At 54.5% G+C, this 26,704-nt stretch overlaps 7 protein-coding genes across 7 annotated transcripts; 3 read left to right on the forward strand and 4 right to left on the reverse strand.

The window, feature by feature from the left end:
• The first annotated feature begins 74 nt into the window (after nt 1–74).
• Nucleotides 75–3,526, forward strand: BDY24DRAFT_439838 (Dfp1/Him1, central region-domain-containing protein). The gene is made up of 5 exons (XM_076644476.1): nt 75–761; nt 875–1,056; nt 1,189–1,277; nt 1,372–2,534; nt 2,660–3,526. The coding sequence occupies exons 1-5, from the start codon at nt 267–269 to the stop codon at nt 3,116–3,118; spliced, it is 2,388 nt and encodes a 795-aa protein (XP_076498586.1). The 5' UTR covers nt 75–266; the 3' UTR covers nt 3,119–3,526.
• Nucleotides 3,527–3,591: 65 nt separating this feature from the next.
• BDY24DRAFT_382909 (L-aminoadipate-semialdehyde dehydrogenase) lies at nt 3,592–8,653 on the forward strand. The gene is made up of 21 exons (XM_076639585.1): nt 3,592–4,023; nt 4,104–4,150; nt 4,251–4,266; nt 4,340–4,601; nt 4,733–4,835; nt 4,901–5,151; nt 5,231–5,331; nt 5,409–5,616; nt 5,695–5,791; nt 5,864–6,366; nt 6,443–6,507; nt 6,583–7,015; nt 7,109–7,319; nt 7,398–7,404; nt 7,489–7,559; nt 7,627–7,700; nt 7,775–7,862; nt 7,930–8,145; nt 8,226–8,337; nt 8,424–8,451; nt 8,528–8,653. Exons 1-21 carry the CDS (start codon nt 3,761–3,763, stop codon nt 8,546–8,548), a joined length of 3,177 nt encoding a protein of 1,058 aa, XP_076498587.1. The 5' UTR covers nt 3,592–3,760; the 3' UTR covers nt 8,549–8,653.
• Nucleotides 8,654–8,780: 127 nt separating this feature from the next.
• BDY24DRAFT_276078 (heat shock factor family protein) lies at nt 8,781–10,330 on the reverse strand. The gene is made up of 6 exons (XM_076636936.1): nt 10,186–10,330; nt 10,065–10,104; nt 9,951–9,973; nt 9,720–9,823; nt 8,920–9,643; nt 8,781–8,831 (listed from the first exon to the last, which is right to left on the reverse strand). The coding sequence occupies exons 1-5, from the start codon at nt 10,269–10,271 to the stop codon at nt 8,991–8,993; spliced, it is 906 nt and encodes a 301-aa protein (XP_076498588.1). The 5' UTR covers nt 10,272–10,330; the 3' UTR covers nt 8,781–8,831; nt 8,920–8,990.
• Nucleotides 10,331–15,153: 4,823 nt separating this feature from the next.
• ECM31 (3-methyl-2-oxobutanoate hydroxymethyltransferase) lies at nt 15,154–16,610 on the reverse strand. Its single transcript, XM_076639586.1, has 2 exons — nt 16,426–16,610; nt 15,154–16,265 (listed from the first exon to the last, which is right to left on the reverse strand). The coding sequence occupies exons 1-2, from the start codon at nt 16,553–16,555 to the stop codon at nt 15,226–15,228; spliced, it is 1,170 nt and encodes a 389-aa protein (XP_076498589.1). The 5' UTR covers nt 16,556–16,610; the 3' UTR covers nt 15,154–15,225.
• A 43-nt stretch (nt 16,611–16,653) lies between these two features.
• Nucleotides 16,654–19,140, forward strand: GCD14 (tRNA 1-methyladenosine methyltransferase subunit GCD14). The gene is made up of 11 exons (XM_076639587.1): nt 16,654–16,979; nt 17,062–17,169; nt 17,290–17,322; nt 17,395–17,524; nt 17,603–17,705; nt 17,774–17,871; nt 17,978–18,036; nt 18,122–18,212; nt 18,374–18,871; nt 18,962–18,984; nt 19,063–19,140. Exons 1-11 carry the CDS (start codon nt 16,896–16,898, stop codon nt 19,108–19,110), a joined length of 1,275 nt encoding a protein of 424 aa, XP_076498590.1. The 5' UTR covers nt 16,654–16,895; the 3' UTR covers nt 19,111–19,140.
• A 96-nt stretch (nt 19,141–19,236) lies between these two features.
• On the reverse strand, nt 19,237–21,991 carry BDY24DRAFT_439843 (uncharacterized protein). Its single transcript, XM_076644477.1, has 3 exons — nt 21,552–21,991; nt 20,995–21,448; nt 19,237–20,866 (listed from the first exon to the last, which is right to left on the reverse strand). The coding sequence occupies exons 1-3, from the start codon at nt 21,931–21,933 to the stop codon at nt 19,633–19,635; spliced, it is 2,070 nt and encodes a 689-aa protein (XP_076498591.1). The 5' UTR covers nt 21,934–21,991; the 3' UTR covers nt 19,237–19,632.
• A 786-nt stretch (nt 21,992–22,777) lies between these two features.
• On the reverse strand, nt 22,778–26,659 carry BDY24DRAFT_433813 (M48 family metallopeptidase). The gene is made up of 17 exons (XM_076644128.1): nt 26,344–26,659; nt 26,210–26,280; nt 26,099–26,147; nt 25,909–26,021; nt 25,328–25,769; nt 25,096–25,239; nt 25,008–25,013; nt 24,819–24,936; nt 24,678–24,739; nt 24,585–24,602; nt 24,122–24,477; nt 23,489–23,529; nt 23,329–23,409; nt 23,166–23,245; nt 23,022–23,096; nt 22,944–22,952; nt 22,778–22,872 (listed from the first exon to the last, which is right to left on the reverse strand). Exons 1-17 carry the CDS (start codon nt 26,653–26,655, stop codon nt 22,828–22,830), a joined length of 2,022 nt encoding a protein of 673 aa, XP_076498592.1. The 5' UTR covers nt 26,656–26,659; the 3' UTR covers nt 22,778–22,827.
• Nucleotides 26,660–26,704: the final 45 nt, after the last annotated feature.

The following is a 26,704-nucleotide window of genomic DNA, read 5'->3' on the forward strand; positions in this document are numbered from 1 at the left end:
GACGAGAGTTACGCCACGGAGCGTCCGAAGGAGCTTGTTGATCCCTTCGCGTCGTTCTTGTTCCTCCAACCTCCTCCTTCCTTCCTCCCCTCCCATCCTCCCTTTCTCCCCAAAAGAGGGCAACCCTTCCCCTTTCTCTTCAGTAGAAGAGCTTCCTATACCTCTCCTTCCGGCCACCACCTTTTCCGACCTGCGAAAACCTTCCTCTGGTCGACAAAACTCCAAACCGAGGACGTTCCCCTCGCGCCCTCTCCTCCCCTCGAACGATGCCACCTTCGTACAGTCGAGCTTCCAAACCTTCCCAACCTCAAGCTCTCACTCCTCTCAAACGAACAGCCGCTGGTCTCAGTGCCAGCATCTCCAAGGAGAACTCTCCCTCTCGAGCTCAAGCCATCGCTGCAGGAGGCGCTCGTCCATCCGCGAAGAGGTTCAAGTCCACCAACGGAGCTGCCATGGCCTGTCCTTCAACTACCACTACAACCCAACCATCTCAACATCAACTAGCTCAACTCGACTACACGCCAAGAGCGGAAGGAGGAGCAGGAGGTGACAAAGGAGGGAAGGAGAGAGGAGGAGAGAAGGAATCAGCAACGGCGGCGTCGTTGGCGTCCAAGAAGGAGAGGGAAGCAAAGCAGGCTAGTCTAGCTAGGGACGAGGAAGAGTTCGTCAGCAAGTACACCAAGGCCTTCCCTAGCTTCGTCTTCCACTTCGATTCCGTTCAACCTGGATCGGCAGAGTCAAAGATCCTCGACTTGGGCGGGGTGAGCTTTGACCTTTCTCTCTCTCCTCCCTTCCCTCCCTTTCCTCCCCTCTTTCCTGCTCTCTATGATGCAAGCTGACTCTTTCTCTTCTTCTCTATCTCTTCTTTATACAGCGAATCGACAAATTCTTCTCCAAATACGTCACCCATGTCATCAGCTCTCGACCCGTCCCCGTTCCAAACGACAAGGAGAACGCTCCTCCTTCGACCAAAGCCATCCTCGCAGCGGCGGACCCACGACGAGGAGCCATCATGGATGCTAGGACCCTCATTGCTGTTTCCAGAGCTCCCAGACCGTGAGTGGACTCCGTTTCGACGCGTTTGACGCGTACGAGGGTTCGAGGAAGAAGGGCAGGGAAGGAAGAGGACGAGGTCGTTGACGCCGTTTTGGTTTCCCCTTCCTTCCCTCGCCTCGTCGCGTCTCTCAGACCCGTCAACCCGTTCCTCGACGAAGGAGGACCCTCGGACGTTCTGCAGAAGGCTGTTTCGTTCAAGATGAAGATTTGGGATCTCAAGAGTAAGCCAATTCTACCTCTCCAGACAACGGCGACGGTCTCCCCTCTTCGACGCCGTCGTTCCTTGAGCTCACGGCCTCCCGTCTCTTCACGCAGAGCTCAACTCCGTCCTCTCTCGCCTCACGACTTCTTCCAAACCCTCCACCTCTCGCACCACCTCCCAGCGACCCTCCCAATCCTCACTCTCCCACCTTCTCGCCGACGAGAAGATCCACGGAACTCGAGAACGAGACCTCACCGCTCCTCGACCCGACTACCACTACTTCACCAAGGGAAGCTTCTTCGTCCTGTGCGAGGATGCTACGGGAGAGTACAGGACCGTTCTCGCGAAGGAGTACGACCGACCTCGAGGAGGAGAAACTCCAGAATGGCCAGTCCTTCACGGGAACTTCCTCAAGGCTTCGACGTCGGCGCCGGTCAAGATGGAACCCGTCGAACACAAGCTACCACCTCTCCAGAAGAAACAGTCGACGACAGCAACCGCTTCAGCCTCCAAGCTTCCCATCGGACTCTCAGCCAAAACGAGACTCGCCGCCGTCAGGGAGAACGCAGCCGCAGGAGATCTTCGTCGTTCAGCCTCGCTCAACAACCTCAGCAAAACAGCCAAGCTCGTCGCAGAAGAGGAACGACTCCTCGCTCTCGCCAACGAAGGACCCAACGACGAAGCAGGAGTCGACCGTCCCTACATCGCCGCTTCGGGGAACAGTGTCGGAATCACGTCGACCATCACGTCCGCTCAGTCTGGAACGGGACACGGAGGAGGAGGAAACAACGCCGCTGCTATGAAGCGGGATCAGAGGAGAGTTGTCGAGCTCCCGAGGAAGGTCGTCCCAGTCGTCTCAGGTCTTCGAGGCCTCGCTCCCAGCAGGATGACGGATCAGTCCAAGGTCGAACTCCTCCCCTCCGCCAGCATCTCCACCGGAAAGGGAGCCAACGACGAGGATCAGAAGATGATGATCGATCTCGATTCGACACCAGCCGAAGCGGACGAGGAGGAGATGGTCGTCGTCGTCGAGGGAGCTCCAGGACCTGCCGTCGAGTCTCGAAAGAGGAAGCACATGGCCGACCACGTTCATCGAACCCTCGCCGGGAAGGTCGCTGGCAGGATGGATCCTCCTCCTCCTATCAAGAAAAGGTACTCGTTCCCTGGAGCGCTTCCAAGGAGGGAGAAGAGCATGGTCCGACTGCCGCCGAGGGAGGAGAACAAGAAGCCCGGGTACTGCGAGAACTGTAGAGTCAAGTTCGATGACTTCTCCGAGGTGAGTCTTTTCCTACTATCTCCCATCTCTTCCCTCGCCGCGTCTCGCTTGCTCGTTCCTCCTTGCTGTCCGTCGAACGAAAACTGACGCGTCTCCGTCTTTCCCTTCCTCTTCTCCTCCCTCAGCACATCGTCTCCCGAAAACATCGACGCTTCGCTCTCAACACCGCTCACTTCAAAGACCTCGACACCGTCCTCGATCGACTCATCCGAGAACCAGCTCGACGAGCTCCCACCCACGTCGTTCCACCTCCCTACAAACCCGCCGTTCGACGACCCGAATCGGACTCCGAGGACGAGGCTTCTGAGGAGGAAGAGGAGCAACATCAAGAACAGCAGCAACAACAACAACAGCAGCAGCAGCACCAGCAGCAGGAGGCCGAGCAGTCCGAGGAAGTCGTCGAGTCGGAGGACGAGGAGGTCGTCCCTCAGTGGGTTCTCGAGGAGCAGGAGCAGGAGAGACGACAGCTTTCGGAGGAGGCGAGGAGGAGGGAGGCCGAGGAGGAGGAGGTGGATGAGATCGACGAGGAGGAGGAGGATGAGGAACCCTTGGAGGTTGATATGGGGGATGAGGATGAGGAGTAGAGGGAGGGGAGTAGCAGCATCGATTCTTTTAGCACGCACACGAACGAACGACGACATCACATCACCTTGGGTTTTTAGCCTTTTCCTTTCCTTTTTTTTCCCTCTCTCTCCTCTTTTCTCTTAGCTCTTGTCCCCTTCTTCTTTACTATACTTCAGCGATCAGTTTTTCTTCTGACCCACCGAACCTCACGACACCTCTCTCTCTTTCTTCTTCTTCTGCTCGCTCCCTTTCCTCCCTCAGTTTCCCTCTTTCTTACGCGCATAGGCTACCTAGCTCTTTCACTCTGTTCATAGGCTACCTTGCTTTCTTTCTCTCTCGCACGCTCTCTCTTTAGCTTTGACTTTTCGTTTCTCTCTCTAGCACTTTCTCGTCTCTCTTTCTCTCTTTTCGATCAACATGCACGCCCCCTTTTTTCTTTCAGCCGCCCTCCTCCAGAAGGGCTTTTCCGCAAGGCGATCTCTCACTGACCAAACCAATTTTCTTCCTCCGTCCCAGAGTTTTCAAGCTCCGGGTCTCGACTCTTCGCTGCGTAGCTTCAACCGGAAGCCCTCCGAGCTCTGCTTCCCTCCTCCCTCCCTCCTCCTCCTCCGCTCTTCTCCTTCAACCACCACCCCACTTCCTCAACCCAGATCAGCCCAACCATGCCCATCTCCACCACCACGCTCTCCTCGCCTTTAACGATCAACGGCCTACTCAAATCCCGTTCGGCCACCCATCCAAACTTCAAGATCCTCTCCGTCCCCAACCGAGATCTCGTCTTCGAATCCTACACCTACAGCGACATCCATACGGCTGGAACCCTCTTGGCGAACTATTATGCTTCCGAGGAAGGAGGAGGGATCCCGATGAGGGCAATCGGGGATAGGGAGAGTAAGATGGTGGTGGGGTTGTTGGCGCCGAGTGGGTGAGCTCGTCGAGTCTCTCTTCCTTGGAGTTGTTTTGGGAGGCATCGTCGCTGACAGAGCTTGCTGTTTTGATTCGCAGATTCGATTATGTGATCAACGAGGTTGCGTTGTCGAGGATGGGATTCTGTAAGTTTTCTTTATGCTTCGCGGTTGTGTTTCAAGAGGAGGTCTTTTTCGGTCCGGTTGAAACTGATCCCTTATTTCTGCCTTCCTTCGAACCTTCCAGGTGTTCTCTTTATCTCGTTCGTCTCAGCCCACCTATTCATCATCTACTTCTCTCACTGACATCATCTATCGCTTTGCTGCTCGTCGCAGAATCAACAACTCCCCAGCCGCCATCGCTCACCTCCTCTCGACCGTCCAAGCCTCCGTCCTCGTCGTTCATCCTACTTACCAATCTATCGCTCGGGATGCTCTCCCTTTTCTCAAGGACGGAGATGGGTTCGAGGTCAAGCTCACTCCTATCGCGTCGGTGGAGGTGTACTCGGCGGAGGCGAGAGCGAGAGCTGTCAAGATGGGGTTGGAGTGGGAGTGGAGGGTTACGGAGGAAGAGGAGCAGGATCTGCCGGCTTTCATTGTGAGTACTTGGTTCTGAGCTTATCAACGCGACTGTAGCATTAGCGATGGGAAGTCTCAGCGGAAACCTGAGAGCTTGATTCGAATCGGACGCGCCTTGCTCACTCTCTCTTCTCCTCTTTGCCTTTCCAGGTTCACTCCTCCGGATCAACTGGGTTCCCGAAACCGATCATCATCTCTCACCGTAAAGCCATCAACAACTTTTCGGCCAACTTCAACCTGACGGGATTCACCAGTTCGTTCTCTTTCTCCGTCCTTCGACTTCGACGCGTCCTGACTTCGACTATCTTCTTCTTACAGCCCTTCCTCTCTACCACAATCACGGGATATCTTGCCTCTGGCGAGGTTTCTACTCCGTCAAACCCATCTTCCTCTTCCCTGCGTCGGATCTTCCCCTGACCACGGGGAACGTCCTCGCTCTCCTCTCCCAACCGATCTGCAACGACCTCGAGGCTCTCTTTGGAGTCCCGTTCGTCTACAAGCTTCTGCTCGAAGACGATAAAGGACTGGAGATTCTCAAGAAGTACAAGTTATGTCTTTACGGAGGATCGGTGAGTTGATGTCGTCTCGTTCAAGTCTGAGAGAAACGGAGAGCTGACCCGCGTCGTTCGTTTTCGGTTCGTTCAACAGCCGATGCCTGATGAGTTGGGAGATAGACTCGTTGCCGAGGGTGTGAGGCTCGCTGGACATATCGGTTCGACGGAAATGGGCCAGCTCATGACTTCGTTCCGGCGAGTTACATCTCCCTTCGTCTTCGAACTGCCGACGGGTCTCCTTCGCTGACCTGAAACACCTTCCGATCTCGCAGAGACTTCAATAACGACAAGGAGTGGAACTGGTTCCGAAGTACTGGTCCTTACGCCGTCAAGAACATCGACAAGTTCTCTGACTTCGAGTCTCGAGGAGGAGAGGGAGAGAACGAGCGGTTCGAGTTGATCGTCAAGAACGGTTGGCCAACGAAGACTCTCAGCAACCGACCCAACGGAGATTACGCTACTTCCGATGCCTTCTTGAAGGTGAGTTCGTGCCGGACGGGTCTATTTTCGTTCGGAGAGCTCTCGAGACTAACTGGTTTTCTCTTCTCCGATTTGCAGCACCCTACGATCCCAGGAGCTTGGAAGTTTAATGGTCGGCTCGACGATACTCTCGTCATGCTCACAGGAGAGAAGACCAACCCAGTCCCTATGGAAGGTGAGTCTTGAATCCCAATTGCCTCTGTCCTCTTCTTCAACTCGCGTCTCACTTCGTTTCCTCGCCTCCCAGGTACTCTTCGAGGCTCCTCTCCTAACATCTTCGACGCCATCGTCTTCGGTCAAGGCCGATCTCAAACTGGAGCTCTCATCATCCTCTCAGAGTCCACCACAGCTCTCAACCTCCCTAAAGCTGCCCTCCTGAGCCTAGTCGCTCCCGCCATCGCCGCCGCCAACCACCCCGCTCCCTCTCACTCCCAGCTCTCCCCCGAGACTCTCGTCTTCCTCCCTTTCACCACTTTCATCCCTCGAGCCGATAAGGGATCCTTCCTTCGACCCAAGTGCTACAAGCTCTTCGAGTCCGTCATCGAGGGAGTTTACAAGAGGTTGGAGGGAGAGGGAGATGAGGAGGGTGTCGTTAGGAAGGAGGTTGGGTCGATGGAGGAGATGGAGGAATTCGTCATGAAGGTTGTGAAGGAGGTAGAGGGTGGGAGAGGTCTGGATAAGGAGACGGATCTGTTCGATCGAGGGTTGGATTCGCTGCAGGCGACGAGGATCCGAAACGCGCTTCAACGAGTCAGTCTCGTCTTCCTTTTTCGGAACTTCTCGAGCTCGTTTCAACTCACTGACTTGTTTTCATCTTCCTCACTAGGGTCTCAACCTCAAGGGAGCTCGTCTCACAACCAACTTCGTCTTCGATCGACCGACCGTCAGCAAGTGAGTCTCGTCCCTCCTTCCTTTCGACCTCGACGCGTCAAGTCTCGAAACTGAGCCTCGCACTCTCCTTCTCAGAATGTCTGCCTTCCTCGTCGCTCTCGCTTCTGGAGGTGTCTCAAATCTCAAGGAGCCAACCCACACCGAGATCATGCTTCAGCTCGTCGACAAGTACAAGCATCTTGACGTCTCTCTTGGTCAACAACGCAACGGCGGTCCTCCATCCCTCACCGTCGTCGTCCTCACTGGAGCCACTGGAAGCTTGGGAGCCTACCTTCTCGCTGAACTTCTCGCCAGCCCATCGGTCACAAAAGTCTACTGTCTCGCTCGAGGTCGAAGCGACGAGGAGGCGACCAAGAGGGTGTTCGAGTCGATGGCTACCCGAGGACTCACGCTTGAGGAGGACGATACTCGAGTCGTCAGTCTCGCCTCGGATCTTGGAGAGGAGAAACTCGGACTGGAGAAGGAGGTCTACGATGCGATTGCAAGCGAGGTGACCATGGTCGTGCACGTGAGTCTTCCTCGCTCGTTCCCGTTCGACGCGTCTTCTCGATCCCAGCTGTCGACGCTTACTGACCTCTCCTTTCTCTCTCACCTTCTCCAGAACGCTTGGCTCGTGAACTTCAACGTTCAAATCTCGTCTTTTGAGCCTCACATCCGAGGAGCTCACAACCTGATGCAGCTCTGCCTCAAGCCCTCGACTCCCGCCAACTTCTACTTCTCGTCCAGTGTTTCGTCCGTCTTCGCTTGGCCTGGACCTGGACTCGTTCCCGAGGCTGTTACCGAGAAGCCAGAGTATGCTCAGAACATGGGTTGTAAGTTTCTTCTCTCCCTTCTTTACCGTTTACTCGCATTCCAAGACTGACCGCCGCTTTGCTCTTGTTTTCTTTCAGACGCGAGGTTCGTTTCGACCATGGCTCGCTCCCTCCCCGGGGTTTTAGCCTCTGCTCAACTGACTGCTCGTTTCATTTCCTTTTTATTCAGGAGTAAATGGGTCGTCGAGAAACTTTGCGAAGTCATTTCGGAGACGACCCCTCTTCAAGCTGGTGTTCTTCGTAAGTGCAGCTCTGACCTTTGTTCCTTCCTCTCCTCACTGAGCTTCGGCCTTCTTTCTTCTTTCAGGGATCGGTCAGATGGTTGGAGATAGCAAGAAGGGGATCTGGAACGAGACCGAGGCCATTTCGTTGATCTTCAAGGTCCGTCCTTCTTTCTCTTTTCTCGTCGTTTCGCCGTCTAGATCGACTCTAATGTTTCCCTCCTTTCTTAACAGTCCGCCAACACCATACACGCCCTTCCTCTTCTCGCCGACAAACCTGCTTGGCTTCCAGTCGACTACGCTGCGAAGACCATCATCGAAGGTGAGTCCCTCCTTCCTCTCGACGCGTCGAAGCTTCGCTGACCCCTCCTCCTCCCTTCGATCTGCAGTCATCGCCCTCCCTTCCTCCGCATCTCCTACAGCTACCCCAGTCTGGCACATCCTCCAACCTCAAGTTGTCTCGTGGAACGGAGTCTTGGATTCGTTCAAGACGGCTGGTCTCGAGTTCGAAGCTGTCAATCAGAGGAAGTGGGTGCAGCTGCTGAGGGAGTCCGACGACGATGCTGTCACGAACCCAACCAAGAAACTGCTCGAGTTCTTCGAGGGTGAGTCACCTTGGTTCGACTGCCTTCTCATTCGGCGAAGAGCTGACCTCCGTCGTTTTTCTCTCTTTTCTCCATTACAGGGAAGTTCGACGTGGACGACAAGACTTTCGCCAAACGATACCCTCTCGAGACCACTCGAACCGTGGCGGCTTCTGCTTCTCTCCAGCAATCGCCTATCAGCGACGATGCTCTGTGAGTGTCTGCTCAGACGTGATTTCGCTTTCGCAAACTCTTGCTGACCTTCGCGCCTCGTTCTCCTGCTTTCTTCCTCTCTTCAGCGTCGCCAAGTGGTACAACCACTGGAAGGTAAGTTTTTCCCTCTTCCCGAGATCTCTTCGCTCTACCCGCTGGTTGCTGACCTCGTCTCGCTTCTCTTTCACAGTCGACCGGCTTCCTCGTCTGATCTTCTCTCCTTTCACTGCTTCTCCTTCGTTTCGTTCTGGTGTTCTCTTTCGATCCATGTAGCACTACTTCCCAAATCTCTCTTTCTGAACGATATCATGATCTCTCTATCTCCTCTGTGAAGTCGAGGCAAGTCGTCGCTTGAACAAACTCGTCTTTCTCTTCCCTCTCTTTCCACCTTTCGAACCGACGATCAAAGGAACCTAACGATCATGCATCGTTGAGAAGTCCAAGGATACCTTTCGGTCTACCACTTCCACTCCCAGCCGAGCTCGAGTGTCGAGCTGGGAGAAAAGGAAGAAGAGGAGGCGTCAGTTTCAAGTCACGACGCGTCGAGGATCAGAGGACGAAGAAAAAGGAAGACCGACTCACTCGAACTATACGATGCACCAGAAGCATCCCCACCAGATCTCTGCAGATCACGTTGTCTCCGAGTCCAGTCGTCACGTTGACCCTCGAGTTGAAGACGAAGAGAACGCACTGAGAAAAGAACAAGTCGAGATCGAGTCAGTTTCCGAGCTTCGACGAACGAAGGCAGAGCTGAACTCACTGTCTTCCTTTCGATCCTCATTCGACTCATCGCCATCATGCCTGTCCATCACAGCCAAAACGGACCTCGCAAGATCCCTCTGGCTCTGTAAAGCGTCCATCCTCGAATGATAAAGACCTTCCTCCAACGCGGTGATTCGATCCGTCATCGCAGCGAGAGTAGGAGAGAGAGCTGCTGCGGGAGGGTTCCAAGGGTCCGAGATTCGATGCTGGCCAGATTCGTGAGAGGGATGCTGATGGTGAGGACCGCTGCTGCTCGAGTGGGAGGGAACCGCAGGGGCGGGGAGACGGTCGGACGCGCCCTCGGCGGCTGAGATGAGATCGTCCATGCTTTCTCCGTCGCCTTCGCTGTGACGTTTCCGACTCGTTGGAGGGTGGTGGTGATATATCTCGTGGGGGTGGTGAACGTCGTCGTGACGGGCGGGACCGAGGGAGGAGGAGGAGGCGCGAGGAGAGGGAACGGGCTTCTTGTCGGCGGATTTGACGGCTTTCCGTTTGATCTGTTGGAGGAGATGGGTTTGACCTCGAATGAAGCATGGGTGACGGACTGGTAGGAGGGGAAAGAAAGCCAGAAGTTGGTCTCGAGTCGACGAACACGACGGAGGATGGCTTGGGCAACTCACACTCCCAACCGAGGGTGTCGCCGACTTGTTGAGTTGGTGGTGAAGGAGGGATCGAGGTCGACGGTCGAGACTGCCACTCCGACGAGACTTTCGAAAATCCGTACCTGTACGAGCAAAAAGGGAAGAAGAAGGGGTGGGAGTCAGCTTCAGTTGTCGAGGAAGATGGGTCGCGTCCATGCTGAGCTGCCGAACGAAGATTGTGAGAGCGAAAGGGAAGAAGAGGCCACGTACATGTTGAGCTGCCGAACGAAGGACTGTGCGAACAAAGAGGGAGGAAGACAGACGAGTCAGCGGTCGGGCATCGACGACGAGAGGTCGGGACGAGATCGAGAACGAAGGACGAACCTGCCAGTTCGAGTGTTTGAACTGTTGTGGGCATATCACACTGGAGAACGAGAGGAAATCAAGTTAGGAAGGAAAGCAGACGAGATGCAGGCTTCGTGGTAGGACAGAGAAGAAGACTCACCGAGCGAAGTACTCTGGGTCTGGGACGATGAAGGACGAGTCGGATTTCCACTCGATGGCTCCTTCGAGGCCGGAGTCGTCAAGCATCCTGCAGTAAGAAGAGGAAAACGGGAGGGAATGATCAGCGAAGCAAGAAGGAAGGAACGAAATACGGGGAAACGAGGGCTGACTGATAAAGTTTGACAACGAAAGCAGCCTGAGACTTCCCTCCTGTCTCCCCAACTGCCTTCCCTCGTTTCATCGGAGAATCCGAGGACTCCTCTCCAGCTCCAGCTTCGACTGCTTCCCCAGATCTCCAAGGTCCAGATGAAGATCGAGAACCGGAAGCAGATGGATGATCCGAGGCGACCGAGATCGCTGGGAGGTGTCGATCTGGCCAGCTCTGATTTCTCGTCGCAGGCGAACCTGGCGAACGACGACCTGACGAGGAAGAGACTGATCCTGCCTCCGAGTGAGGTGGAGGTGGCGGCCCGGTAAGGTTTGAGGGATGTTGGGATCGGTGGTAGGAGGAGGAGGAAGAGGAGGAGTGATGGGATCCGGAATGTGGTCGAGTGGCGTAGGAGGATTGATAAAGATGATGAGAAGACGGAGGTGGCTGAGAGGAGCTATAGCTGGCCGAAGGATGGTAGGGCTGCTGCGAGGGAGAGGTCATGGAGGAGATGGGAGGGAGGGATTGATGTTCTCGAGAGCTGTCGGACGTTCCGGGGCGAGATGGTGCTGGAGACGCGTTTTCGCTGGAGGTAGGGAAGAGAGGGCGTGGGAAAGGCGATAGTGAAAAGGTGGTGGAGGTGGGCGAGGGTTGAGAGGAGAGAGACCGTTGGAGATTGGAGGGAAGAGGGAACGTCGTCGACGTCGGCGATATTTGAGCAGTTGAGGACGAAGACCCTGGGAAGCACGAAAGCAAGAGTGAAAAGAAGGATTAGACGATGTACACCATACGGTGAGGAGTTGAGACTGAAAGGCAGAACGAACCGAACGAGGTTCGCCGCATCGAATTTGCCGTCGTCGAACTCGAAGCAGGGAGCGACATTCGAGCCTTCTTCGCCATCCGCTCGTAGAGAGCTGCACTTGCGTCTGAAGCCTTCGACTTCTGAGCAGTATGTAGACCTCGAATCTCTTGTACGGCACTGGCGTTCCCCCACATCCCCCAACTAGGAGGAGTGGCTCTGTTTTGTCCATCGTCGGCAGCAGAGTCGGAGGGAGGGTCGTTCATCGGAGTGCGAAGATCAGAGCCTGGAGGGCAAGATGGTGGTGCGTAAGCGGAAGGAAAGAGATGGGAGGAAGGAGCTGAAGGAGGGTCCAAAAGGTAGAGAAGGAAGAAGGAGAAGGAGTTGGGGGGGAACCGAAGTAAAGTCAGTTTTGCGAGGGGAAAAACGGTTCGGCTGATTAAAAACGCGTCCACTCACGCGGCATCGAGCTGTAATAGAAAACCAAGGGAATCAATAAGCTAAGCGCTTCTCATAGAAGCTTAAAACTTGCAGAATTCAAGCTGAAGGCTCACCTTGAATTTGACGCGCTGTCGTTTCGTCCTCCGTCGAGGTCGGAAGACGCAGGGTGTTCTTCGACTGGGCGAAAAGGGCAGGATCGGAAAGTAAAGCACTAGATCAGTTTCGGATCTCAAGTACCGAGAAACAGACTGGAAAACGAGGGAGGTTTCATCTCCTCGAGAGAAATGCAAGCCACCACAGGAAAGGGTCGACGAACGCGCTTCACGCGAGGGGACGTACTCTTTCCATTCCCGTACTTCTCCCTCATCCTACCCGCGAGTCCAAGACGGGACTCACGACTAGAAACATCCTCCTTGAGGATCGTAGGACGAATCGAGTTCGGGTGTCCGAAAATTCCCCACGAGGAAGGAGAGGTGGAGGAAGAAGCTTCGGTCGCTGGTCGACCTGCCCAGGTCGAAGAGTCGCATCCTTCGACGTTCGACTTGGTATCCGTGGAAGATGTTCGAAGATCGGAGATCTCAGACTCGAGCATAGGTGTATCGGCCTTGGGTTGGGCTGAGTTCCAAAGGAAACAGGTCAGCGACAGTTTGTTCGTCGTTCTCGACAGGCTCCCATCGAAAACTGTATTGAAAGGGACTCACGAGACATGGAAGATTCTGTAGGTTCGATAGAAAGGAATCAAAGGCGAGTTCTTGCTGTCAGTCCTTATTGTTTTTCTGATTGGGGGAGCCGAAATCTGGAGGGAGGGGACGCACGACAGGGCCCGCTGGGAGAATTGGCGACGAGAGGGTGAAGAGATCGAGAGGGCTCCTTTGCTTCCTGAGATGAACGTAAGAGCCTTGATAAGCGACTGAACGCAGCTTCTCTGTCGTCTCAACGAGGAAAGACTTGGGGCACAGGAAGAAGAGAAAAGGGCCTTGGAAGGAGGAGAACCTAAGCGCGCATGAGCTCGTTTCTTTCTCCTCCTCTCCCTCCTTCTCTCCCTCGCTCCCTTCCCCTCCTCCTTCTTCAAACCTCCTTCCCAAGTCTCCCAGACCTTCAAGCAGCACTCACTCTATAGGTAAGGAAAACGAAAAGTCGATGCAGAAGTCGAAGGGCGGGCCGTAGAACGAAGACCGAGGTGACGATGGGGAGAGGGAGCGAAAGGAAGGATGGAAGGGAGCTAGAGCTTCGTAGGATAGAGCTGAGGACTTGAAGAGTTGAGGGTTCTATAGATCGGAGTCTGGTAGAGAGGAGGAAGGAGCAGAAGATCGTTCGAGTCAGCTCTGAAACTTCTCAGAGCCTGTGGGGAGGGAGACTACGCTGGAGAGAAGCAAAGAAAGGACGGGGTACTGACGATTAAAAGCACGATGGTCAGAGCACAAAGGTCCGAAGAAAGAGAGTCGACGTCTCCGGGAAGTTTTGCTTGACGAGATGAGCCAGGGAAGGAAAGAAGGAATGCGAAAGAGAGTGTTCCGGAGGCGAAGAAGGGAGAGAAAGGGGGTGATGGGTTGGAGGGGGAAGGAGGTAAAGGTCAGCAAGGAGCATTCGAATCGAACCCTCCCTCGGTCGCTTTATGAAAAGATCGTCAAATAACGACTGTTCAGGAACCGAAGTCTCACAAGCGAGGCAGATCTTTCGCCCTTCCTCCTGTTCTTTTCTTTCTTTTCTTTTCACCTTTCGAAACAGGAATAACTGAAGTAAGGCACCAACATCCCAAACAGCGCAAACAGGCCCCAGCAGCATTTTGTCCATGGGGAAACGAGGGAGGCAAGGGTCGGAAGCTAAACAGGCCCCTTGATCGACGCGTCGGTGGTTCTCTTTTCCACGGCTTCCTCTTCCTTTCTGCTCCGGGATGTCGTAACTAGCACTCATCGACGTCGATCTCTCGGCTCTCAACAATTGAGCATCTTCACTCACACCGACACGGTTTGAACGGGTCAGTCGAACCTGTGGGGATGATCGATCTCTCTGCGACGAAATCTTCTCCCCGTCAGACGCTATGGCGGGAAGGCTCTCTATAGAAGCAGAGCCGAGACGGGATCGAAGAACAGAGCGCTAAAGCTGAACTCTGAACTGAACGTTCGGTTTCGGAAGGGTCGAGAAGGAGGAGGGCGAGGAGGGAAACCCTTTCTCGACGCCCCCAAACAGTCACCTCAGCATGGGCGCCGTCTCAAGCTTTCGGAGCTAAACGCTGATTAAATTTTCAGGTCTTGGGTCAAAGAGATGACCTTCGAGCTTTTCAAAGTCAAGCCTCGAGCAGTTTTTGAGCGAAGCAGACGTGTCCATGAGATTAGTTCCCTTGGACGCGACGCGTTTCTCCAGGCGTTGCGGAGAGACTAAAAGTATAGCGTTCTACCGGGGAGTTCACAACAAAGGAGAGTTTTCGGATCAGCTCACAGCTTGGCGAAAGGGAGGGTAAGAAGGAATCAAAAGGAACCGAACCGACGACTGCGAATCAACCCACCGTCCGACGACTTTGACCTCTTCGAGGAAGGGCAGACTCGCAGACAGCCTCTCCAACGCCTTCGAAGCTTCACAGGAAACAGTAGGAGCCTAGTCAAAGACCGAAGGAGCAAGCGCAAACGGTAAAATATCAGTACAGGAACGAGGACCTTGCGCTACGACTCATCCCTCGCTCAATTTCGACGCGTCCGAGATGAAATGAACTCACCTTTCCATCCGTGGACAGTTCCAACGAAAGCGTCTTGGGCTTGGGAGTAAATAGAGTGAAAGCCTTGGCCAATTCGTCCTCCACAAACTTGGGGGTGACCTCCTCGAGAGGAGGCCTGAGTCGAAGGTCAATCGCTGAAGTTCCGTCGCGGGAGTGAAGGAAAAAGAAGAGGGAGGAGGTTGGGTCGTCGACGGATGTTTCTGGTCTTGTGGTAGAGCGGAGGTCGAAGAGGGTGGAGTAAGAGGGTAAAGAAAGTGAGGTTGGGGAGAGGGCGGGAGGGAAGTGTCGAGGGCAGAGTTGGAAGGAGGAGGAGGGAAGTTCGAGTTGGAGGGAAAGTTGTCCGGTGGAGAACGAGTAGATCCTAACGAGTGTGATCAAAGCGAGTTTCCGCCTTCTTAAAGACTTCAACCCTCCCAAGAAGTCCTCGACCTTCTGAATCTCTCCGACGACGCCGACGAGCTCGACTTCCTCCAACTCAGGCCAGACTCCCTCGACTTGACTGACCTCCCTCGCTCCTCTCAGGTCCCCTTCCAACCAAACTCCATACATTCGACCTCTTCCAACCATCCTAGAGCAGCACAATAACCAATCAACCTCGAGTCAGCGCTCGAAACGACGCGTCGTCTCCATGTCTCAGATCGACCTCACCTTCCTGGCTCCCACCTTCATCCTCGCAACATCAGGTCATGAACGTTTTCGCCGCTCCTCACAGTTTCTCCTCCGTCAAATTGTTTCACCTCGTTTGCCTGAGGTTCGAACTTCGACTCGACGCGTCGCGACCTTCAGCTTCCGGCGAGCCCTAAGTTCTCGCAACCGAGAAGGTAATCAAGCCAGATTCAATTAGATACAGTTTCCAAGATCTACTAACCTACTTCCCTCTATAATCTATCCCCACCAATCCAGATCTAAAGCTACACTTCTTCTCTCCTCCTCTCACAATCTACTTCTTCTCCTCCCCCTCCCCCTCCTCCTCCTCCATGAACCTCTCCCACTCCCCCTTCCCCATCTTATACGTTTCCTTCCCCTCCTCAGGGAAACTCCTCTCCCTCACAGCCTTCACATATTCCTCCACTCCCTTCCTCATCTCCCTCCCAACCTCCGCAAACCTCCTCACAAACTTCGGCCCTCCCCCTCCCTCGTAGATTCCCAAAGCGTCCGTCAACACGAGCACCTGCCCACTACATTGATTCCCAGCTCCAATGCCAATCGTCGGAATCCCACTCCTCTCCGTTATAAACCTCCCAAGTTGGGAAGGGATCGCCTCGAGCAACAACGAGCTCGCTCCCGCCTCCTCCAACTCCTTCGCCAGTTCCACCAACTCCCTCGCTCCTTCCGCTGTCCTCCCCTGGACTTTATACCCCGAGAGAGCCACCGCTCTCTGCGGAGTCAGTCCAATATGAGGCATCACAGGAATCCCAATGGACGACAAGTGTCGAACGAGAGGGAGAATCTCTCTCCCTCCTTCAATCTTGACGCAGTCGACGCCTGCTTCCTTGACGAGACGGATAGCGGAGAGCACGCCTTGTTCGGTGGAGGCTTCGAAGGTTCCAAAGGGCATGTCGACGATGAGGAAGGGGGAGCCGGATTGAGGGGTTAAGGGGAGGGAGACGGCGCGAGAGACGGCTTGGGCGTGGTGGATAATTTCGTTGAGGGTTAGGGAGGTTGTGGAAGAGTGACCGAGGGAGACTTGGGAGAGAGAGTCGCCGATGAGGATGACGTCGATGGAGAGAGGGAGGTTGGGAGTGGGTGAGATGGGAAGATCCGAAGAGGAAGAGGGAGGAGAGGGTGTTGAGCTTGACGTCGACGCGGGGTGAGGAGCGTGGAAGGTCGAAAGGAGGAGAGCTGTAGGATAATCGTAGGCTGTCATGACTGTGATAGGTATTTTTCGATTGTGAAGTCCAAGGAGATGGGCGAGAGTGACCTTCTTGCGAATAGGGAGGAGAGGGGAGGAGGACGTCGAGGTGATGGCCGAGGGAGCTGCTGAAGAAGAAGAAGCAAAGCAACCAAACGAGTCAGCATCATGCCAGCAAAAGCTGAGAACGAACAACACTGAGCATATTCCAGAGCTCTTGGAAACTGCTGAAAGCCAAAGCTCGTACGAGAACCAGCGACGAGGGAAGGCAGACAACGGCTCGCTTACCTTGGTCCGGAGGTCTGTAGCTCATCGTTCGTCTGCCCCACGAGGAGAGGGTCCTCGAAGGAACGAAGGGTGTCGAAGCTCTGTCTATGAGAGCGATCAGATGGCGAGGGAGAAGTCTAGAAGATGCCATCTTCTGTTTTAATTGAAGGAGGGAGAGAAGGAGGGGTAGGAAGGAGAAGAATGTGGTTCGAGGTTTGTTCAGCTCTCGACTTTTTGAACTTCCACTTCCCCTGATTTGGCCGACCGCTGCGCTGGACCTTGACGACCAAATAAAAACAGGAAATGTTAGAGATGAATCCCAACAAGCTGAACAAGCAATTTGGGACCTCTGAAAATCTTCCTCGACGAAGCTGAAGCCAGAGCCGCGACGCGACCTCCAAGGGGTCCAGGAGCTGCATCGAATTTCGCTCCTTCCTTCCCTGCAACGCTCACCACCTCTCCCTCCTCCCCTTCCTTCTTTCTCGGTCAAGATGGCAGCCTCTACGTCCTCCACGTACCCTATGTTCTCTACTGGCAAGTTCATCAAAGAAGGAGATATCGTGATCATGCAGCTCGTGAGTCCCCAAACTTCCCTCCTTCTCGTTCGAGCTCGAGCTCAAAGCTGATCCCTTCCCTCCTTCCCCCTCGACGATGCAGTCTCGTGAGAGTTTGACTCCCATCACCATCACTGCCGGAGAGAACACCCAAAACAGATACGGTCACTACTTCCACGACCAGATGATTGGAGTTCCCTACGGAAGCAGAGTAAGTTGAGAGCGAGCTCTTCCCTTCCTTCCCTCCCCTCGACTCCTTTGAGCTTCTTCTCTCCGCCCCTTCCTGAATCCTCGAGCTGATTTTCAAAACGGCTTCATCCGTCTTCTCTAGATTCCATCAAGCAATCAAAAGGGATTCGTTCACGTTCGTTCTTCTCCAGCTCCCTTCTCGTCTTCTTGCGAGCTCACCTCTCTCCTGCCTTCCTCCTTCATCCAGCTCCTTCGACCCACTCCTGAGCTCTGGACACTAGCCCTTCCTCACCGAACTCAGATCCTCTACGTCGCCGACATTGCCTACATTCTCTCTGAGCTGTCGATTCGGCCAGGGAGTGTCGTCGTCGAAGCTGGTTCGTCCTCTCCCCTTCCCTTCCTTGGACTCTCCCTTGTCGTCCCGAGCTTAATATCTTCTTGTTGCGTTATGGTAGGAACTGGATCTGGATCTTTCTCGCATTCCGTTGGACGAGCTATCCTGCCGAACGGAATGCTGCATTCGTTCGAGTTCCACGAGACGAGGGCTGAGAAGGCGAGGTGAGCTCGACCTTTCCCTTCCCTCCTCCTTCTTCCCGACGCGTCTGACTGGACTTCTCTTTCCTCAGGATTGAGTTCATCGAGCACGGAATGAGCGACATCGTTACACTGCGGCATCGAAACGTCTGCAAGGAAGGGTTCGAGCTGGAAGGAGTCGCTGATGCTGGTGAGTCTTGCTTCCTTTCCTCTCCTCCCTTCGTTGAACTCAGGTTTCAATTGAACTAAGAATCAAAGCTGACATTTTTTCGGCTTACTCTCGATATGTGTCTCAGTCTTCCTCGATCTGCCTGCTCCCTGGGACGCCGTCGCGTCCGCTAAGGCTGCCATGAGGGTTCGTCTCGACCTCTCTCTCGAACGCGTCTGTTCTTGAGCGAAGTCTCTCATCCTGATCTTTTGTACTCGTTCCTCGACTTCAGACGGACGTTGTCACTCGAATCTGCTGCTTCTCGCCTTGTATCGAGCAGGTCCTTCGAACCGTCACCGCTCTCTCGAACGAGGGTTTCTCAGGTTCGTTCGTTTCTTCTTCCCGCTCTTCGAGACTACTCGCTTCCTTTCCTTTCTCCCTCGAAGACCCTCCCACCACATCTTTATTTTTCCCGTCCCTCACTCGCCGCTGACCCACCTCTCTCTTTCTCCCTTCCTGCTTATTCATTCACCCTTTTACACAGACATCTCCATGTCCGAAACCCTGCTCCGTCAACACGAAATCCTCCTTAACGTTCCCCTTCCTCCCATCGGCTCCGCCATCGACAAACTCAAAGAGCAAGCCATCCGAAAAGAAGCCCGTCGACTCTCCCAAATCGCAGCTTCCAGAGCTCACTACGACGCGTCCAACCCTGCTCCTTCCTCCTCCGAGCTCGACTCAACCACCGCTCCTTCCGCTTCCACAAAACGCAAAGATCCTCCCTCTCCACCAGCCTCCGGAACGTCCACACCCACTGGAGACGGACCGTCGAAACAGCAGCGAGAGCAAGAGAAGCCTCGTCGCAAGGGAGATCCGGTTCCGTTCGGGACGGTGCAGGGGAAACCGATTGAGGCTGCTAGGGGACATACGAGCTATTTGACGTTTGCGACGCTGTTGCCTGTTGGGTTGAGGGGTGGGAAGGAGGGGGTTGTGGAGGATGAGGAGGAGATGGAGGGAGAGGAGGACGGGGAGTTGGATGCTGGTGAGTCGCGTTTCGGTTTTTGGTTTGGTTCTTGAGCTGAAAGAGCTGTTGCTGACCGACGTGCATTCGTCCTTTTCGCTCGTGTCGTAGCTATCGCCAAACTGACAGACGAGGTTCGTCGCTGCTCCCATTTTTCTTCGTCTCCCGAGAAGTCGACGCGCCGAAGCTGACCTTTCCTTCCTCGTTTCCAGGAAATGCAAACCATGCTTGGAGGAGGGGTCTCGGTAGCCAAGCCTTAGCGTAGTCTCATTTCATGTCTCTTGCGTTGCTCTGCTCTCTGTTTCTCCTCGCGTTTCGCGGATCTCGTTCGTCTCTCCATCCGACGATCCCCAATTCCTCGCCGACTGAACTGAGAGGGTTAGAAGTGAAGTGTAAAGCAACATGTAATTGAGTGAGTGAGACGTGTCGTAAAAAATAACTAAGCTAGCTAGGCAGGAGGCAAGGGAGAAGGGAGAGAAATGCAAAGGTGGTGGGTGGGTCGTGTGGAAATTGAAGTGAGTGCAAGGCGAGGCAGAACAATAGGCAAGATACGTGCGGGTGAAGGTTTAAGTGGGTTTGGTAAAGATGAGGTGAGATCCGAGAGCGAAAAGAAAGAGAACGGGAGAACAGGCGATGGCACACAAATCGAGAGGGAGGAAAGGAACGAGAACAGATCCGAGAGAGAAAGAAACAGGACCGAAATAAGAGAGAGAGAGAGATAATGCTAGATGTTTTGTCGATTGAGGTGTCGAAGGGATGGGGGTTGCTCGTTGTTCGCTTGCTCAAAGTCGTTCGTCTTCAGGGCAAGTCTCCTTCGCCCTCTCCTCCTCCCTCTTCCTGTTCTCCCTCTGCCTTCCCATCCTTCCCTCCTCCCTCTCCAAGATCCTCCTCGCCTCCTCCTCCACGACACCTTCGCTTCCGTTCCCGACCAGTCCTTTGACGACCTCCTCCTCGAGGCAGGAGAGATCGATCCTCTTTTCGGTAGCGCTTCGTCGTTTCGAGGGAGTGAGCGGCGACAAGGCGAGGAGGGCTGAGTCGGAGAGGTTGGAGAGTAGGGTGAGGAAGTCGGAGGGAGTAACGGGAGAGAGAGGAGAGTCGGAGGATGAGAGGAGATGGTGGTAGGTTGGGTAGAGGGAGGAAGTAGTGGTGATGAGGAGGGGTTTGGAAGGGGAGGCGGATGAGGAGGCTCGGCTCGACGCGAGGGGAGGGAGGGACCAAGAGATTCGTCGGGAATGAACGAGGAGGGCTACGAGGATGAGTCGGGACTGGATGTTGAGAGACTTGATCTTGGAGATGGTGACGGACGAGGGTGCTCGTGCTTTGGCAGGGGAAGCGAGTCCGACCGACGACGAGGACGACGAGGCTGCTGGAGCTGGAGCCGAAGAGGATGAGGAGGTAGACTTGGCCGTAGCGAGAGCTTTGAGGATGTGGGTCATTCCGGCTCGAGGAGCGTCCGTAGCGTTGAAGGATTGAAGGTGCTTGTTGATCTCCATCGCTGCTGGGGAAGATCCGCTCGTCAAGCCTGAGGTGACCGCCGTCGCTCCCTTCCCTCCGAGGATCCCAGCCTTGACCAAAGCCTTCTTCCTCTGCTCTCCCTCGACGAGCTCGACAGCCATCCTACACACGTCCAAGCACATCCTAAGATCTCCGTTCTCGGCCTGAACCTTCCTGCTCGCCAACTCGACGGCGCGATCCTCAACTCCAGGCGTCGCCGCTTTCCCATCTCCCTCCTCTCGTTCCTCCTCTGGCAGGACGGATCGAAGCCTGGCTCGGACGATGGCTGAGAGATCGGTGTTGTTGTAGGCCGAGAAGGGGAGGAGCACGGGTGGAGTAGGGAGGGTGGACAGGTAACGGGTCGGGAAGTCGAGGGAGTTGGCGATGGTGACGAGATGAAGGTTGGCGTGCGTTGATGGGAGGAGGAAGAGAGTTGTGAGGAGATGCAAGGTTGCTGGAGTTGGCAGGGAGGAGGAGGCGGAGAGGGAGATGAGGGAGTCAAGCTCGTCGAGGATGAGGATGCTGAAAAGAAAGGAAGTAACGAAGGGAAGTGAGTGAGAGTTGGACAAAGGGAGAACGAGCGTGACGGGATGTTGAAGGATCAAAGGGCGATGAACGGAGAGAGATGAAAATTTGGTACTGCTACTCACAAGTTGATGCCCTTGTTCTTCTTAAGTCCGTTCTCCAACCATTCCCTCCCTCCCTTTCCAGCACCACCACTGAACCCAAGAGCTCTCGCACAACCTTCCCAAACCTCCTTCTCTCCTCCGCTCAGCCCAACACAGTTGACGGTCCCTTCCCTCCAGGAATCTTGGTTTTTTTCCTCAACCCAGCTCTGTACGACAGAAGAGACCAAGGCAGTCTTTCCCGTTCCAGGTTGACCAGCGACGTAGATGGTCCTCGAGTCGTCGGAGGAGGAGAGGAAGGATTGTACGGCCGCTCGTTCTTCGGTTCGTCCGACGAGGGGAGGTGCGGCCGAGGAGAAGGTGGTTGAGCATCGAAGGAGAGAGCGAAGAGTGGTGAAGATGGATGGAGTAGGGAGAGAGGAGGCCGAAGTGGGAGTAGAGGGTGAAGATATAGTAGAGAAGGCGTCTTCTGAAGCGACTGACAGGAGGGAAGAAGGAGGAAGGAAGGAACGGCACACGATCAGCTTGGGCCCTCTTCTTCCCTTCCCATCCAGAGAAGTCTGAGAGATCGAAAAACTTACCAGACTCTGTTCGAACCAAGCTCTTCCTCTTGGGTCCTCCTCCTCCTCCGATAGATCTTTTCCTCGTCAAGGACGCGCTCCCATCGTCGTCCTTGTCCGCTCCCTCCTCGTCTCCTTCCTCCCTTCGTTCCGGAGCGAGATTTTCCTTGTTGTTGAAGAAATCTTCACCGAGTTCGATTCTCCCACCCAAGCTGGATCTCGTCTTCTTGATAGGCGAGGGGGAAGCCATAGAGGTCGAAGGTCCAACGTTGGAAGCCGTCGAAGCAGACGAGACGGAGCGAGGTCGTTTGAAGGACGACGAAGGAGGAGTGAGAGCGGATGCTGGAAGCGAGCGAGAGGAGGAAGCTCGAGTGATTCGAGTAGGAGTAGAGGAGGAGGACATCGTAGGGGGGGAGAGGAAGAAGAAGGCGAAGGGGGGGAGGGGGGGAGGATGGTGGATGGGAGGGAGGAAGGAAGGAGAGAGGAACGATTGAAATGGAACTCCGTACGCGCCATCTTTCACTCCCTCTCCCTCCCTTTTCTTCGATTCAAACCTTCACCCAACTCGTTTTTGCTGCAGATTTTTGTTAGATCCGTCTCAGAAGAGTAAAAGACGCGTAAGGAAAACTTGCATTTGTAGATTTTCGCGCAGGAAGAGGGAAAGAAGGCTGCTCAAACTCCTCGCCCGATCACACCCTCCTCGTGAACTCACCCTCCTCTCATTTGTTCCCCCCCAGCTCGTTTAGACCCGACAAGGCACCTTCCGGGACGCGTTCAGGTTCTACATCTGTCTGAAAGGGTACTTGTGCGCAGAATGTGACCCTTTTCGCGTTGCGGTGCAGAAAACGTCGCGTTTGTAGAAGTTTCACGACGAAGGTCGACGCGTCGTTCATGAGGAGGGTCAGAGTTTGAACAGGTCGAGGAGAAGAACCCATCCCCAGAGAGGAAGGTGACCCTTTGACCTAGCTGAGGCAGATTTTGAAGGGGGGAACGCGGAGAATCGGGGAGAACCTCAGAGGAGGTACAAGATGAGCTTGACCTTTCGAAGGCTGGACGACGACGCGTCGACCCGTGAAGGGCCGCCCCTTTTCACTACCTGTTCTTCCGCTGGACCGACTAATAGACAGTTTATATATTTTTGATCATCGTGATCTTGGTTCAACGATCTCATCAGAGCGTGAGGCAGACCAGAGACGCGACGAAGCAAATCGAAATCCATCCTCCCATCGACGACGAACGACCAGTGGCTCCCGAGGCCGGCTGAGTGCTGGTTGAGGCTGTAACCTGACTAGTAGTGCTACTGGTGAGGATGACCGAATTGGCATCGTAGGGTCGGGTCAACCTGAACAAATCGAAGGAAAGTGAGCTTGGGTGCGACGCGTCGCGGACAGGTCGTCTCTAATTCGGACTTGCCTGCTTTGACTGCCGAAGAGACGAAAGAAAAACGGGTCAGAGGATAGATAGAAAATTTATCGAGGACGGTCGACTCACTTGCAGGCCTGGGACGTCTTCTGAACCGCGCTCGTGAAGCCAAAGGTGTTCCCGTCGACTTCGAGAGAAAAGGTTCTGCGACCCGAATCGTTTCAGAGTTAGCCTCCTTCTTTATTTTCTATCTCTTTGAGCACAGCGACGTACACGTTGATTCCAGCTGGATGGTCGACGAAGTACTCGTAGGTAGTTTGGTTCGTGTCGACCAAGACAGGGAAGAGATCGCCCTGGACGACCCACGCGATGAAAGGGAAACGACGGTGAGCTTGAGCTTCTCTTTGCAAGGGTGAGCTTCGACCGAAAGGCTCACCATAGGAACTGTAGGACTGAGCTCTTCTCCGCTGCTTTGGAAGAAGGTGAGGTTGTAGGGGGGCGGGCCGCTCCAGGGACCCTTCAGCAAAGGAAAGAAAACGAAGAGACGGTCAGATTCGCTTCCCTTTCGTTGCGTTCTTTCCATGTCGCAAACTTACAATGGTGACCTGCTGACAGTACTCCAAAGAGTCTGGCCCGGCTGCAGAAGCGTTCAAGAAGAAGGAAGAGGAGAAGTCAGTCCAACGATCTCTCGACGACGTCGCCGAGAGAACCCGGGCACGTACAGAAGCCTCCGTCGGCAGCAACAGATGAGTAGAGATAGAAAGCGAGGAGTGCAAAGGAAAAGAACAAAGAAGTCATGATGGTGGTTGATGGAAAGAGAGGAACAGAGGGAGTGGGCCGAAAGGACGAACAGCATTGATTTGCTCCAGCTCATCAATTTAACTCGACTAGGCTGAACGGAAGGACTCAGCCTTCTAATAGAACGGAAAATAAAAACCTGGTCACCTTTTCTTCGGAACTGCAGCAGGCCTGGTTCTCTTCCTCTACCTTTACGAACACAGGAGAACTGCAAAGAAGGCGTTCGCATCGAATCTCGCTATGTAGCTCGTCCTTCCTGAAGGCCGCTGTGGCCTTGCTGAGAGCTCAGTTTCAAACGCTGACGTCGGAAAGTTTTCCCTCGACGACAGACATCAAGATCGAGAGCACATGGGTCATCACAAAGTCGTTTCAATCGTTTCGTTTCCTGCTACTCCTCCGTCCCCTCTCGTCTCTCCTCTCCCCAAACTCACGCCGCCACCGCGACCACCACCACCTCCTCGTCCCTCTTTACTACCCTGTCCTCCCTATCTACGACCATCGGAACCTTTTCAACCGCCTCTGGTATCTCAACCCCTCCCCGTTCACCGACGCGTCCAGCCGTCGTCGTCGTCGTCGTCGTCGACGACCCAGCCTTCCTAGCCTCCCTCCAGATCTCCGTAGCCCTCGGTAAAAGTCTCTCGATGTGTTTCTGCCTCTGTGCGTTGTTGGGATGGGTCTGCAAGAACTCGAACCTCTCTCCGAGCGAGATCGGTTGTCCTGCTGCTGCCGCGTCGCTCTCGACGCAATCCATGAGTTCCCAGAGGGCGTGGGCTGCACGAGGGTTGTACTGTGAAGCAGTGAAGAAGAAGGAGAGAATAAAAGGTGAGTGGGGTGATGGGGAAGGGTAGGAGAGGAGAGGAGACGAGAGAAGAGGAGAGGAAGAAAGGGACGAACGCCTGCTCTTGCCATGAACTGTTTGAAGGAAGAGAAGGACAGGTTTAGCTGATGAGCACAAGGAGAGACGATAACTCAGCGACGGTAACACACCTCCAATCCAACCTCGTCAGCTTCCATCTCGAGTTTGCGAGAGTACGCTCGGTGGGTCACGACTGAGCGAAGGCGAACAAAGAAAGAAGACGAGAAGTTAGCGAAAGTGGAGAGAGCGAGAGACATGGATAGAGAACAAACCATCGTTGAGGTAGTTGATCGCTAAGGCCGCTCCGTCGGTGACCAGAGGGAACGAGAGGGTAAGAGCGTAGGAGATGCCTCGGATCACGTCGAAAAGAACGGTGGCGACGTTGAGGAACTGTAGAGAGAAGGAGAAGAGAGGTCAGAAGGAATTATGAAGGTACAACTTCGGAAGGAAGATAGACTCACTCCGAGCTGTCGAAGAAAAGGACAGGAGAGAGGAGGTCAGCTCGACGCGTCGAGAGAGAAACTGAGCCTAAAATTGGATCCGACTCACGTTCTCGACAGCATGACGCTGAGTGACATGAGCCATCTCATGAGCTAGCACTGCGGCTAAAAGCTCGTCGTGTTCGACGAGATCAACGAGACCAGAGAAGACGAAGAGCTCCTTCGACGGTAAGGCGAAAGCGTTGATTTTGGGCTGACATTCGAGCGAGAAGAACGTCGAGTTCGAGTCAGCTCTCCTGCCAAGTCCCTCGTACAACAGAAACACCAGCTTCAAGGCTCACCAAATCCACTACATAGATCTTCCAATCCCCCACCATCACCACATTCGCCAGCTTCTCCTCTTCCTCTCCCTTCAACTTCCCATCCGAGTACGCCGCCCCCCTCGACCGCTGCTGGCCTCCACCCCCACTCCTCTTCAGCTCCGCTTTCGCAGCAAGGTTACTACTCCTCTCCCTCAGCCATTTCGCTTCTCCCCAAGCCCCTGGACCCCACTCGTCCTCTCCTCCGACGAACGCTTCGAAATCCACCATCTCCTCGTCCAGAGGATCTCGAGCGACGCCTCCTGACATGAAGCGAGCGAAGGAGAGGATGGGTTTGGATTGACTGGTGGTTGCTGCGTCGATGGCTTCGACGAGTCGGGTGGCGACGCGGAGGGTTTGGATGGATTGAGGGGAGGTGGGAGGGAGGAGGAGAGGGAGGTCGGTGGAGAGTTGGGTTTCGGCTCTAAAGTCGAAGAAAGGGAGGAAATAAGGGAGAAGGAAAGGCGAGAGGAAGTTTTAATCTCAAAAAGTAGAGACTGATTGTAGAGAAGAGGTATCGAAAGGAGCAGGTAAAAAGCTCAGGGAGAAAAAGGAAGACTGACCTTCGACGAGACCATGCCATCTCCTCGCTTTCGCTCATCAGCAAAAGCCTCCACCGTTGAGTATTTGGAGACTGGTCGAGCCCGAGTGCAAAGATGAGGCAGAGAGCGAAGATCTGTTCGGTAGCAACGCAGCGAAGAGGTCAGCAACAGTGGAGAAAAGAGAGAGAGAACAGAAGGGTGAGGGACAGACGGGGATCTGGACGAGGAGGAGCGAGGCCTTGCGGTATTTCCTCCATAGTCTAGCGAAACGAGAGTCCATATGAGCTCGAGCTAGAGGTTGCGAAGAGGAGAAACTACTCACTTCCATCTCCATACGAAAGGAAGCATGAGAAGGGTGACCCGAGTGATGGTCAAGAGACCCGACTTGAGAGCCTGAAGGAGGAAAGGACGGAAGGTGAGCTCGTTTCAACCTTCCAACTACTACAAGATACTCACCGGGACGGTCAAGAAGAAGACATCTCTTCGAGGTGGCGAGGAGTGAAAGTTTCTTGTAGAAAGAGAGAGGATGCGGAAGGGAGGAAGAACCAAAGAAGATGACCTCGAGGGCGAGGCGCGGAGGAGGAGAGAGCGAGACGGCGGCTTTGACAGAGTCCGTAGAGTTGCTGTCGTCGTCCTTCCAAGACTGAGAGATCGGTGTAGGGACGATAAAGTGGTGCTAGAGAGCATCATCGATGTTTGGGGAGAGATCAGAAAAAGGGAAACAAGCAGAGAGGAAAGTTGGGCTGAGTGCGCAGGCAAACGACGCATCGAGGGTCTGATCTCCCGTTCTTCAAAACCAGCTGACTTCTTTCTCTTC

Source organism: Mrakia frigida (genome assembly GCF_051309035.1).
Source record: "Mrakia frigida strain ATCC 22029 unplaced genomic scaffold BDY24scaffold_8, whole genome shotgun sequence".
NCBI classification, from domain to species: domain Eukaryota; kingdom Fungi; phylum Basidiomycota; class Tremellomycetes; order Cystofilobasidiales; family Mrakiaceae; genus Mrakia; species Mrakia frigida.